General features: G+C 45.0%; 1 protein-coding gene across 2 annotated transcripts in view; it reads left to right on the plus strand.

The window, feature by feature from the left end:
* The first annotated feature begins 2,552 nt into the window (after positions 1-2,552).
* MPZL1 (myelin protein zero like 1) overlaps positions 2,553-14,668 on the plus strand; it is a 144,490-nt gene continuing 132,374 nt past the window's right edge. Inside the window, exon 1 of one of the 2 annotated variants that reach the window (XM_078656704.1) lies at positions 2,553-2,710. In XM_078656704.1, the coding sequence (XP_078512830.1) occupies positions 2,641-2,710 (70 nt within the window). In that variant the 5' untranslated portion in view covers positions 2,553-2,640. Of the gene's footprint in view, positions 2,711-5,038; positions 5,190-14,668 lie in introns of those variants that run through there. The other variant, XM_078656705.1, reaches the window with a different exon arrangement.

Below are 14,668 nucleotides of genomic sequence, written 5' to 3' on the forward strand. Positions count from 1 at the left end.
TCTCCACGTTTCTGCCTCTTTCACTCTCTCTTCCAACTCTCTCCCCCCTCTCCATTTACTTACACAAATCTCGCAGATACCCCAAGCAGCAGTGCCCGCACTACCAATCCTTCTGTTATGCCACATCTCTCAGCTTACAGATTCCTTCTCTCTTTCTTTTACTCTCCACGTTTCTGCCTCTTTCACTCTCTCTTCCAACTCTCTCCCCCCTCTCCATTTACTTACACAAATCTCTCAGATACCCCAAGCAGCAGTGCCCGCACTACCAATCCTTCTGTTATGCCACATCTCCCAGCTTACAGATTCTCACTTTCTTTTCCTCTCAACGTTTCTGCCTCTTTCACTCTCTCTTACAACTCTCTCCCCCCTCTCCATTTACTTACACAAATCTCGCAGATACCCCAAGCAGCAGTGCCCGCACTACCAATCCTTCTGTTATGCCACATCTCTCAGCTTACAGATTCGCACTTTCTTTTCCTCTCAACGATTCTGCCTCTTTCACTCTCTCTTACAACTCTCTCCCCCCTCTCCATTTACTTACACAAATCTCGCAGATACCCCAAGCAGCAGTGCCCGCACTACCAATCCTTCACACACGCAACGCCACTCACACACGCAACGCCACTCACACACGCAACGCCACTCACACACGCTACGCCACTCACATACGCAACGCCACTCACACACGCAACGCCACTCACACACGCAACGCCACTCACACACGCCACTCATCCACGCAACGCCACTCATCCACGCAACGCCACTCATCCACGCAACGCCACTCTTCCATTTGCAAAAAGAAAAATGTCTAACTATCCTATTGCGAGACCTATTGCATTTCCAATGCTTGTTAAATCAAGGTGCTCCCCAGGGATCCATTCTATCCTTACACAGTCTACAGTATTTACATTGCCTCCATTTGCACTGTTCTTAGCTACATACCCATCTCTTGACACTTACATGCGGATGATAATCAGCTGTATCTGAACCCCCCCCCCCCCAGATGGCATCTCACCCTTGACTGAGTCTCAAAGAGACCCAATCCTGGATGATCTTTCAGCACCTTAAACTGAATACTCTAAAACCAGAGGGTCTCTTGATAGCGCACTCTCACACCTTTATCCTGCCTTGACTCTGTTAAGCATCCTGGATTGCAAACCATAAGTCCTCGATTGCACAAGATCCCTTGGCTTCAAACTCACATTAACACACAAGGTTTAAGTACCCAGCACCAGCTCCGACTTGTGTGTGGGAATAACTTCTATATCCTAGAATCGGATTTCAAAACATGATCTGCATCCTATGTCTTCTTGACCACAGGATCTTCTTACTTTCTGCTATTCCTTAGACTCACCTAGAACCTCTAAAAGCTGCCTTACAAACTGCATTAAGGTATCTGTCAGGAGCAAAACATACCAAAGATATTACTACTGTGTTCTACATGTTGAAGTGTGGGCTATTTTCAAATTGGGCTATTTGTGGTGCAAAGCTCAGCACTGTGGCACACCAAAACATCTTTTGGGAAAAAAACTGACGCAATCTGGAGTCTTTCGCTCCTTGTTAGAGGTCAGACTCCCGCTATCTGGAAATACATTTTACAAGGAAACACTGAACACTTTCCCACTTTCTCAGTAAGTACTGTAAAAATATGGACCTCCTTTCCCCTGGGATCAGGACTCATCCAGTTTATGAATTGTTCAGAAAATCATTGAAATGTCCCTGATGCCGATATCACCTCCATAATTGATTTATTTGGCTCTGTAGGACATGCGAGCGGTCTCCCATATTCACTGTAGTGTGTATAATTATGCCGTCACTGTAATTAGGCTAATAAAAGGATGACTTTTTACCCAATGTCACCCTACATTCCTAGAAGAGCTTCGTTGTAAAACTAGCAACAAAGTCTACGCCTAAACGCTCGTTGGCATCCATGTGTGTGGGTCACACTATTTAAAACTGCTGATAAATAAATGATGTTTCTTTATGGTAAACCAACAGAATAGAATAAAGTATGGGAATAAGGGTCAGCTTTATGCATGGGGGAGGAGAGGACAGTGTGGAACAGAAAGAGAGCAAGACCCGTGATGGGATTAAATCAGTGGCTGTATTTTAGGGGCAGATATATGGAACCTAGTGATAGAGAAGCAGAAGGGATGAAGAAAGAGAGATACAAATACAAATCACTTTTAGCGGATGCAGGAGTCACAGCGCCCCCAGATGAATCACCTCACACATCAACCGGACAATGATAAAACCTTTCCCACTTCCCTTCTTGTGCAATCCCTCTTTCTCGCATCACATCCTGATTTACCTACACCGACCATGGCCGGAAACTACAGGCCACTCGCTGCGCATGCGCACAGTATTTTAAACACCTTCGTCTGTCTCCTGTGCAGGGGAGCCGCCGCTGTACCCCATCGGAGTCGAAACCAACCTTCCCAGCCAATGAGGAGGGAGGACTGATAGACATGGAAGAAAAACACCCCTGAGTGAACACGATTGACTGCGAGTCTGTCCAATCCCCTTGCGGAGCAGATGTTGCTCGGTTCCATCAATGGGAAGAGGCGGGGGGCGGGACGCCGTGGATCGGCACGGGAGCCTGGCGTTAGTAGGGACTGGGGAGCGGGCCGAGAGGAGAGGATGGCGGTTGGCGTTGTGCTCGCGCCTCGCTGGAGGTTCTTGGGGATTGTGTGCCTCGCGCTGGGGTTCGGTGAGTGTTCTTTGAATATTCTCATGGGCTCGCGGGAGATGCGTTCTACGTGGGCCGGTGACGTCTGTGCCCGAGCAGAAGCGTTGGGGCGCGAGAGGGGAGGGAGAAAGAGATACTGGATGGGAAGGGAGGCGAAGGAGGGAGCGAGGAACAGGGAAGGGCGAGGGCAGACGGGACATGAGGGGAAAGGAGAGCAGGAAGTAATAGTGAGCGAGAAGAAACCGGGATTGAAAGAGCTGGAGGCAGATAGACTGGAGGCGTAGCCAGTACAAGTGCAGAGAATACAAGTACTGTATTGACAAGTGGGAACTGAACGTGAGGGCGGATGGTAGTGTATTGGACAGAGGTGTTGCTGGTGGTGAATTGGGGAGAGGATTTTTTGGGAGTATATTGGGCAGAGGGTGTTGCTGTGAGTATATTGGGCAGAGGGGGTGCTGTGAGTATATTGGGCAGAGGGGCATGCTGTGAGTATATTGGGCAGAGGGGGTGCTGTGAGTATATTGGGCAGAGGGGGTGCTGTGAGTATATTGGGCAGAGGGGGTGCTGTGAGTATATTGGGCAGAGGGGGTGCTGTGAGTATATTGGGCAGAGGGGGTGCTGTGAGTATATTGGGCAGAGGGGGTGCTGTGAGTATATTGGGCAGAGGGGGTGCTGTGAGTATATTGGGCAGAGGGGGTGCTGTGAGTATATGGGAGTATATTGGGGAGATTAAGGGGTTTGCTGGGAATATATTAGGGAGATGGGGGGATTTGCTGGGAGTACATTAGGGAGATGGGGGGATTTGCTGGGAGTATATTAGGGAGATGGGGGATTTGCTGGGAGTATATTGGGGAGATGGGGGATTTGCTGGGAGTACATTAGGGAGATGGGGGGATTTGCTGGGAGTATATTGGGGAGATGGGGGATTTGCTGGGAGTATATTGGGGAGATGGGGGATTTGCTGGGAGTATATTGGGGAGATGGGGGATTTGCTGGGAGTATATTGGGGAGATGGGGGATTTGCTGGGAGTATATTAGGGAGATGGGGGGATTTGCTGGGAGTATATTAGGGAGATGGGGGGATTTGCTGGGAGTATATTAGGGAGATGGGGGATTTGCTGGGAGTATATTAGGGAGATGGGGGATTTGCTGGGAGTATATTGGGGAGATGGGGGATTTGCTGGGAGTATATTAGGGAGATGGGGGATTTGCTGGGAGTATATTGGGGAGATGGGGGATTTGCTGGGAGTATATTGGGGAGATGGGGGATTTGCTGGGAGTATATTGGGGAGATGGGGGGGGGGTTGCTGGGAGTATATTGGGGGGGTTTGCTGGGAGTATATTGGGGAGATGGTGGGGTTTGCTGGGAGTATATTGGGGAGATGGGGGTTTGCTGAGAGTATATTGCGGAGATGAGCGGGGTTGCTGGGAGTATATTGGGGAGATGGGGGGGGGGGGGTTTGCTGGGAGTATATTGGGGAGATGGGGGGATTTGCTGGGAGTATATTAGGGAGATGGGGGATTTGCTGGGAGTATATTGGGGAGATGGGGGATTTGCTGGGAGTATATTGGGGAGATGGGGGATTTGCTGGGAGTATATTGGGGAGATGGGGGGTTTGCTGGGAGTATATTGGGGGGGTTTGCTGGGAGTATATTGGGGAGATGGTGGGGTTTGCTGGGAGTATATTGGGGAGATGGGGGGTTTGCTGGGAGTATATTGCGGAGTTGAGCGGGGTTGCTGGGAGTATATTGGGGAGATGGGGGGGGGGGTTTGCTGGGAGTATATTGGGGGGGGTTGCTGGGAGTATATTGGGGGGGGTTGCTGGGAGAATATTTGGTTGCTGGGAGTATATCGGGGAGAGGGGTTTGCTGGGAGTATATTGGGCCGATCGTGGTTGCAGGGAGTATATGGGGAAGAGAGGGGTGAATTGGGCAGACAGTGGTACTGGAAGTGCATTGGGCCCTTCAGGCAGGTAGTACTTTCGTCAATAAGACAGGGCGTGTATGCCATGGAGTAGGTGATGGGAGCCACTTGGTTAGAAGTTTAGAATCCTAGTGTGGTGATGCAGTCCGATGGAACAGTGACAAGTACAGTGCCCAAGAGGAGTACACGTTTTAGCATACTGATTTCAAGCACGTATGTTCTTGATTGCCCCGCGTCATTAGTGATAGTTCTTTCTATGGTCTGCTCTGATACTGCTTCAGTGGAGAAGAGACCATTGTTTGAGAGTAAGTGGAGGTTGGGCACGTCATGGAAAGAGGCCCCAGAACTCAGTGCATATCGGGAAGAGGCTGGTCATAGCTCTTGAAAAAAGAAAAGACAGAGCCGGGGTCTGGTCGGAGGCGGGGTGTAACAGAAGCAGACTAAATGGGTCATTTATTTGTAGTTTTCTAAAGCGCAAACCTGGTCCAACCAGGTGTGAATCGTTTCACGATTTGCAGTGCTGAACAAAAGGAGCAGAACAAAAGTCCATGCCAAACAAAAGGAGGACAATTAAAGGTAAAGGTAAAAAAAAAATGGCCAAGGACTGAAGATTTGTTTTGCCCAAGATGTTGAGACTGCGTCCTTCCTGTTAAATAACCGCCCATGACTCAATAACTTGATGGACTGGTGGTCCTTTGATCTTGTGAAAGCCAATCTGCCTCGACTTAAAATAACCTCACTTTCACAATTCTAGCAATCCTTTTTCATGCCTTTGGCAATTCCATCTCCCCTTACACTTCCTTCTTCTCTCACTGTCCTTTCTTCAAACTCCTAGTCTGCCGTAAATTAGAAAGACACAGTTTAAAACAACTTTTCTACCAGAAGACCTATAGGTTTCATGCAGAAATATAAACAGAGGTCCCAATTGACTCTTGGCGCAAACATTGCCAAATGTGGGTGTAATTGTTAGTTCTGATTCACATGATCAGGGATGGTTTGCTCCAGAAGAGTCTGGAAGATTTAGATAGTAACTAGGCTGTTTCCAGGGAAGGATTGACTTTGAGAATGTGATGGACAATATACATAACTGTGGGTAATCCCATACCTTCACAGTGATGTTTATTTCCTCTTGGCTTGTCGACACGTTTTGCCTTAAAAGGCAGACATAATTGTGCAAATTGGGTGTGAAAGAGCCTCATATTTCATCGGCTGTTTGAGGAATAGATTTCTCCACCAAAATAAGGCCTCACTGCTGAAGTTTTAGAGAGAGGTTTAGATTGTGTTTATTCAGAATACATGCTTGGCAAACGGAAGTGTGACTATTTCTGCAGGAATATTTACAACAATTCACCATTGTAATATATTTCCATAAGCACTCCTAAGAATTTGTATGAACCTCTGAAAAGTCAGGCATCTACCTTGACCAGAATGGATTTCAGACTTTTAAAGCTGCGTTTGTGAATCGAATCTTCCCCTGAATACTTAACAGAACTCTGAGCACGTTTGAGCTAATTTGTGATGCTATGTCCGTGCTTAATGCTTTTAGGAGGCAGTAAATTAACTTTTATGATTTCTCCACGAGTTTCTGGCTTTTTAACTGAAAGCAGAATCTCAGTACAGCTGCTGCCTCGGCCGCCCTCTGACATTGGCAGCAGCCTGGCAGTCACATTGCACAAGTCCTTCATGACTCATAGTGAGGAGACTTTGTCCCTGAATAAGGCTGATATGGAAGTAATTTGCTGCAAATTCCTGGTCGCCATGTGCCTTGTGCAGACAAAACTCCTATGGCGGATCACGTTGCACCTTTTGCCCAGCACGCAAATTTAGTGTTTTGGTTCAGGAGTTCATACATGTACCGAGCTCACTGGTTAATAGGAATCCACCAGCCTGGAGTGTGTGTATGCTCTTGCAAGTAGCCAAGGTAAATGTTAGAAATACTGTAGCTTAGGTATCTGCATAGATAAAGCGAGTGCTACCTACTATATGGCCATAAAATGCTGCTTGGCACCATGTGGAAATCTGTAGACCATTTTTGTTTTGCAACTAAAGCAAGTTCCTTAGACTTTCAGGTCTAGACATTACCCAGCTGTTGTACAGTGGCTTGATGACATGAGGACCTGTTATAGATACAAAACCTAGTTTGCAAGAGGGCGTAGTTAAAGAATATAACAACAGATGTATGGCTTTTTTTGTCCACTTTGACAGCTGGCATTAGACCAAAAGACTTGTCCGTAGTAATTTGTATGTACTATCTGAACCTGTTTCTTACCTTGCATTATTTCTTATGTATGCAATGGGTAACAAGGATTGTTTAGAATTCATTTGGCATATTTATTTCATCGTGAAACAAAAACACAAAAGTGCAGAGTAATTCTTTTCTCAAACGGAGCACAGTAAATGTTATAAACTTTGGTCATTTGTACAGTTGGTTTTCCCTCGGTGAATGCCTGTTTTGGATTTGAATCAGGATTTACCTGTAAGTCAAAAACTGACAAATGTTTTGATAGCTAAATTCAAGGTGTTATAATTCTAAAGCAGGTGGGAGATGCCTATATGGGAACTACTTCACCATCGTCTCCTGTAGCTTGTGCACGAGATCTTCCAGTGGTGATATGCACTTTGGATGAAAGCACTTTATACATCTCAGTAAATAAGTAAGCTTTGGTAATTGGGAAGACTTCCGCTTTATGCAGATCTACGGTGGTTCATAAAGCATATGGCTCATTAAGCATGGTACTACTTTCCCTTGATCAGTGCATAGTTTCTGATCACCATCATCCTGGTTGGTCTCCTTGGCGTTTCTTCGAAATGGCCGCTACCTACAGGCCTGCTTTTGCTTTATTTACTCCCACTACAATTTGCCTGCCATTGCTCTCATTCACTAACTCAAGTGTCCCTGAGCAAGCTGTTCCAGATGTTTCCTGACAGTATGTCAGTTCATTCACACCTACTGTTTGGCTTCTGAGCCTTTGGTTCCCTTCATGTTAATTGTCCATTTCTCTGTGCAAATGTGGTGTTCTACAAAGAGGTTGTATTTGTTTGTCAAAGCCAGGGTTAATTGTTTCTTCACTTCCAAGTTTCCTACTGAAATCGATATTAGTCTTCTCTTCGGCCATTTATGCAGCATGTATATAAATATGTAAGCAACTACTTGGAAACCATTTGTTTATATCTTGGGTACAATTAAAAGACTTATACCCAACATCGGTAAATAACATCTTTGTCCAGTTTGCCATGGCAGGGTGAATTGTTAGAGAGGATGGATACTCTCCTAGTAAGATCCTATTGAAATATACCTGCAGTTTCTTGAGTTGGGTATATAGATAATTCCAGATCACAAGTGATGACTGCTCCAGTACTGGACGTTGATTTGAGGGAAAGATACTTTATTAACCTTGTTCAAACCCAGACAAATGAATGATTTCTACTTTTATTGCGGTTCCTTGTTTATTCTTCACATTCTAACCGATAAATCTGTATTGGCAAAATTTTGCTATTGATTCCCCAATAAATCCAGAAGTTTAATTTACATGGGAAGAATTAAAGATTTGAGTTGAAGTAATGACTTTTTTTGCAAATCTATTTAAGATAACGCTCAGCATACATTGCAGGACGAAATAGAAACACTATTGTGTGCATAATGTAAAACTTCACTAAACCACATGTTTTGAACAATTATCACTGGAATCGAAACATCATTGACACTGATACTACATAGAGAGGTGTATAAAGTTATTGTAGTAGTGTACTTGTCAAAATTGAACTTGCATATCCCTGGATCCATCTTCTAAACTGCCCCCCCCCCTCCAATATGTGTCCTGTTTCCTGGGGCAGCCACAACTCTGATTATATCACCACCTCTGACACCAGTCAAGGTTTTATTCCCAATCTCTGACACTTGGGGGAGCGTTTGCACACCACCTTGCGATATTGCGTTTTGCAACCCCAGATGCCATTGCCAGCCATCTTTTCTGCTATTTAGGCCAGTCCTCCTCGCCTTCCACCATCAATAGTAACCATTTAGCATCAAGGGGTACTTGCTAGGACATGACCCTTACATCACACCAAACACCTGACCTAAGAATTCCTGAATCAGCGGGCAGTCCCACAGGATATGAAAGATGGTATTCTCCCAGCTTCAGCCTCTAATGCTTGGAGTTGTGGTCAACAGCTTATATATAGAACAGCCAATGAAATTTCATCACCGCAAAAAAAAGTAGAATGAATTAAAGTGGTGCTACTTAAATGAGCATTAAAGGTCATTTCTGTCAAGTGCAGATCAAAATTAGCCTCTAATGGCATTTCAAAGCATGTAGGATTCTTTCTAAACGGAGATCAAATAGATATGTTGTTGACTGTGTGTGTGTTCGTGTATTCTGAAGATTTAGCTTGTGTCAAATGTGACTTTTTGACAACATAAAAAAAAACTGCGGAGAAATAGCCTTTGTGTTGGATCCCCATCAGGCTTGCCTATGTTTTTGGAGAAGCGAACAGGACTATTCAACAAACTTGTTATCAACTGGCTGTACAAAGATTGGCTGGACGTTTATCCTCTGAGCAGAGGTGCCAGACCTGGTGTGTCTAATTTACATGCCTGAGCGATTTCTCACCTGCAGTCGAATCTGTTGCCTTGATCAAGCAATTACAGTAAATCTTAGCCCAGTCTGAAACATCGTGAGTGCGAAGTGGATTGTAACCAGAGCGCACTATCTCCACACTTCTACTGTAAGAACGGTACTTTGTGTCCATTGCATAGACATAGTGCCTTCAGTGGATACTGAAATGGCTTCTTTGTTTCCAGACTAATCTTGAATTCGGTCTGTTTCCCTTCTCTTCTGTTGCAAAACACAGAGCCCTTCGCTGAAAGTAACAATGTAAGGACTGGAATGTAACAGATGTAACTAAATGCTCGACTCCTCGTGGTCATTAAAGAGTTTTTATTGTACATTGTTGCACGATAACCTGTCTGCATGCCTTCGGATTTGGGGGATTTTTTTTGTCAAAATAGAATTAAAAGATTAAAAAAACTGGATGCTCGTTTTCCACTGGAGGCATTTAAATGTTGATTTTAGTTAGCAGAACCCAGTAGGTTGAGTTAAAACGGGAATGCCTCTTTACAAGTGTTTGACCCGCGAAGGCATTTAAATGCTGCTCTGAATAGATGAGTATTTTGGAGGGGCTTTATTTGTGCATCATTTTTAGGTCTCGCCTGGCGAAAGCAGCGCATGCGTTTCTCTTGCCGTGAGGAGCACCTTTTGTAATAGATTCAGCCAAAGCTAAATGCATTCGCGCCTGCATGGACAAACATGGCTGCTCTTGTCATTTGTCCATAGCAGACAGCATGCGCGTGTCCGTAGGGACTGTGGACAGTCACACTCCATTTTGTTGCTAAAGCAACGAAAATGCTCCTTTCCTCATAGCTCCGAACCAGCGTGCACCCTGCAGTTCCCCCGGGGCACAAACAGGCATCCACTTCTGTATCACCAAGGAGACAGTCCCGAGGATCTGTCGTGCTTTTCCGGAAGTGTGCAGCATGCGGGACGACGGGGCATTACTAACTGCATGAAGTTCATGAAAGCGAACAGGCTATTGCCCACCGTGACCTGAAAAAGCCCTCCGCTTCCGCCGCAAAATGAGATTCAGGACGCAGTGCTGCGAAGCTGCTACAACATCCAACTGCTCGGTGAGGCACGCAAATGTAGGTATGTCTGCTCAATTGCTGTTGGCTGACTTTTGCTTTTTTTTTAAAGCAAGCCCATATATGTATCTTATCATATTATTGTCACAGAGCTGGTGTTAGCAACTTTGTAGCTTTACGTTCCTTATTAATGCATGTGGCAGGATAGCTATCTCTTAAGTTCCTCAGCTCTTAGTGAGAACTTTAACAACAGTTTCCCCATGTTACCATGCTCTCAATTACGACGTAGAGAGCAGAGTCATTCTTTTAATTAGACTCTTGTCTGTAATTCCTGGGACAGCGCTTTAACTTGGATTACACAGCTGTCTGTTACATCGCTTGAACCATCGCCATGTGTAGTTTGGGTGTTTTTTGCGACAGAGCTTTCTTTCGTCAAGGCCTTAGACAGCACAACAACGCCTCAGATTAGACATTTCCCAGTAGGGAGATCGGAAGCTCTCCATCAGTCATGTATATTTCAGCAGAGCCTAAGATAGTCTTGATTTACACAACGTTGGTAATAAGTTTGACAGCAGAGTAGTATTCCCTCACTTGAGTACCCCCTGCAGTACCATACATTTCCATTCTGTTATTGCATTGTTAGAAAGACCTTGCACAGAAGAGGTAATCCTTAGGGTACACACTTGTAACCCCAAGCTATCTTTGTATGCAGGCTTTTAAAAAAAAATACTTTTTATTGTGATTATAATTAAAGCACAAGTTGATCAGATAGTACATGCAAACATTATATCCAGACATTATCAGTTGTTTGGCAATAGTCGTAATGACAGTACACACATTGTTACAGAGGATAGTATTCCATCCATGAAATTCATAACTCCCCGCCATTGTCATCTTCAGACTCCCCCTCCGCCTGTGCCCTTGGTGGCTCACCGATGCACCCCCTGAATTTATTCCAGGCCCCCCAGACCCTGCTCCACTTCTGAGGACAGCCCTGATTAACAAACAATGCTTTTTCGGCCACCATGCAGCGACTAGATTTGTATGCAGGCTTGAGCATATTTTCCAGCATCTTACAAAGCCCTCCGGTGGGAGGCAGTAGATGTATCTCTTATTCTACAAAGATGTTCGTAATGCTCTGAGATACAATAACTTTAACCAGGTTGGCGCAGATATTGGTAATGCTTTAAAATCAGTGAACGTAGCTTTTGGCTTACTTTGCAATGTCATCATCTGAAAGATCAATTTGACATTTTTCAAATGCTGCCAAAAGCTAGACCTGTTGATTTCATCAGTGCATGTATTGATATATTTCTTCTTTGTTAATTAATTTACCAAGGGATTTTATGTTTTTCCACTTAGTCTCTTCTCGGTTGATTTGCCAGGTGAAATGGAGGGCGTGTACTGAGATAAACATTGGCTTGCATAGATTCCGCAAGAAGGTGTGGCTAGTCTGTGTCCTGTACATCTGAGACTAATGTTGTGCTGCAGGACAGTATTGGACTGCTTGTCAGTGCTGGGATGCTGCTGTTCAGTGCTGTGGTGCAGCTCATCTGTATCTAGGAGCTGCGCGTCCGTGTTGGTTGCATCAGTAAGCGTTGCACTCTAGGACCACCTCTGATCTGCTCTAATCTCGACTCTCCTTGCCCTGAATACACACAGTGAAGTGAAAATTATGATGCTGAAAATTATCTCCATGGGGGATTCAATGTCACTAAACATTTAATCCCACGGGCCCTTGAGATTGTGATCTCTGCATTGCTTGATCATAAATAGACCAGTTAATTCCATCCCTGAGGACGCCCTGCAGCCGCATGAGACTGAACGAACAGGCAGAGAGCTTTATTCTGCTTGGGATGTTTGCTAGTACATGTCGCTGCAGTTAAGGATGCCGGGGCATTTGAAGAGCCGTGTTCAGCCACAATCCTGGAATTGCATCAGTGGTTGGGGGTTCAGGACTGCAGGGCAGTGACGGAGCTTTGCTGGTGTGAGCATGGAACATTGAGGGTGTCGCAGGACAGGAGTGGAGCAGATTGGAAAACAGTTCAGATCTTAGTTCTGGAGTTGCATAGGCTCAGTGTCCTCATTTAGGTGCAGTGGCAGAACTGGCTTCGGGGTGACAGTACTCAAATAGTGAATCGTGACTGGGAACTCTGCCTGGGTTTGGACAGCCCAGCTGTCAAACCTTTTGATTACAAAACATTTAGACTGAGCTTTGGGTCCACCCCTTTCAACCATCTGCTTTCACTTGACGTTTAATAAAAAAATTCTATTTTGAAAAAGCTCTGCCTACTTCCCATGGACCTTCCGGACGATTCCCACAGGGCAAGGTGTCAAAATGGACTGTTCTCCCCATTCGAAATCCGTTACCTCCCCACCTTGGTGCAGACAGAATCGGTTGGTTTTATTTGTGCGGTGTGTCATGCTTAAGAGGATTTCCTCTGCCCTATCTATCATAATGTGAGTTTTTTTCTGCTTAAACGTTATCAGGTGTGAGTGAAATCCCAGTCACATTGTGTTGTGCATGGCTACGGTGAAGATTGCCTTTTCTTGTTTTTTTCGCCCTGCGCCAAGCTGGAGTGAGCAATGTCTTTATCCGGTTGTCATTGCTTTGGTGCCAGGCTGAATTGAGGGATGTTTTTCCCTGTATTGTATACCTGTCGTTGTGACTCTGTTTCCTTGCTTGGATGGAGAGTGGAACGTCTCTTCTGGATTTGCCGTCTAGTGCCTCGCTTCATGTTACTGCATAGAGTACAAATGTGTATATTCTGATCTCAGTACACAGTCTTCGGCTGGAATGATTGGTTTCTAGACCTGTTCTATTGCCTGTGCTAGTCAGCCATGCAGGATGTTTTCTCCTGCCTCATTGGTTTTAATTCTTATTGCCTTTCTTTCCCACTTCCTTGTCTAATGGATGTATTCAGGCTGGCGTTCTTGCCCTGGGTCAGGCTGGAGGAAAGGCGGGCTCTACTGGTGTCCTTGCAGTTTACTAGGCTGGTGTGAGGAATTGATCTATCTATATCTAATTTTCCTTCACTAGTCTGGTAGTTAACTAGTCTCCTTGCACGTCTCTTTGCCAGGCTCATGTGAGAGGTGTAAATTCTCTTGGTACTGCCTCGTGCTGGGTGTATGAGCCATGTCTTTTGTATCTTTGCTCTCACTAGACTTACATGAGGCAGTGCAATGCCTCTGTTCTTGGGAAATATAGGAATGTCTCCACCTTCATTCATGTGACTAAGTCTGGCAAGAGTGAGGGATAACTTTAAGCTCTGTGATTTAGAGACTGCCTGGCAAAAACCTCACACACGCACTGCAACACACACCTATTCATTTACTTACCGGGTATAGACTCCCTGACACCAAGTGATTTCACCTTCAGGCTTTTCCCTGATAGCAAGATGATAATTGTGTAACTAATGGGATCTGATTTGTGTTACATTTCTAATGTTTCAAACAATGTAGTCTCCTTGACAAAGTGGTAGGAACTTAATAGCCATGTTAACAAATTCATACTCAATTTTTTTTTGAACATACATGCTATAATCCATGCATTTGTCAAGCTCGGAGCAGCATGTTTACAACAGGTCAGCCAATGATGAGTGCATTTCAAGTGTAACTGGAGAAGTTGAGCATCTTTGTAATGGTTTTACAGTGGTCTGATCTGGCTGGGAAATCTGCCAAAACATTAAGAGTAGTTGTACTTTGGTCCAACTAAAAAAACACAATTGACTACTACTGTGAATTTTGTGCGATTCTCCTCTGTTCAGGAAAGGGGATGGACGCATTGTAGAAAAGAAAGTCCGGTTGCACTCTGTTATTGCAACACTTGTGACTGCTGCACTTCTCACTTTAGCTTCGGATCATAGCCACTACTTCCTCAGTACTTTCTGACCCAGCTTTTTGTTACATCTTAATTTCAAGTATGTGTTTTTTTAGGTCTCGGCTACACCACGCAAGCGCTGGTTCCTCTAGGCATTTTGTTTACAGCTAGTGGGCTTGGAGGCCGCCCATTACTTACCATTAGTTGGCTTCATCACCCATCTTAATTGCTTGCACCCTGTTGGTCAGCTCTGCCATCGGCACTTTCCTCTTCTTGCCTTTGACACTCCCCTGGAGAATGGCCCGAGTACTTGCGTCCTCACACTGCGCATACTTTTGGGAGATATTTTTTCTTCTGCTTGACCCACTCGACAGAGTGAATCTTTCGTAGTTGACTCTGCCCTGTTCGTCTGCTCCCTTCTCCCTCCCATTGTCACGTTTGCTTCTTTCTTCCCACCCATTTTCCATGTTGCCCCTCACTCCTGTTTTTGTGTTGGCTCCCCACCCAACATAATGAAAACAAGCATTAAAATGCAATAGGTCTTGCCTTCTATTATGTTAGTCATTTGCCTAGCTATACAATACCATTAGCAAAGCA

The sequence above is a fragment of the Lissotriton helveticus genome, chromosome 8 (assembly GCF_964261635.1).
Source record: "Lissotriton helveticus chromosome 8, aLisHel1.1, whole genome shotgun sequence".
NCBI classification, from domain to species: Eukaryota; Metazoa; Chordata; class Amphibia; order Caudata; family Salamandridae; genus Lissotriton; species Lissotriton helveticus.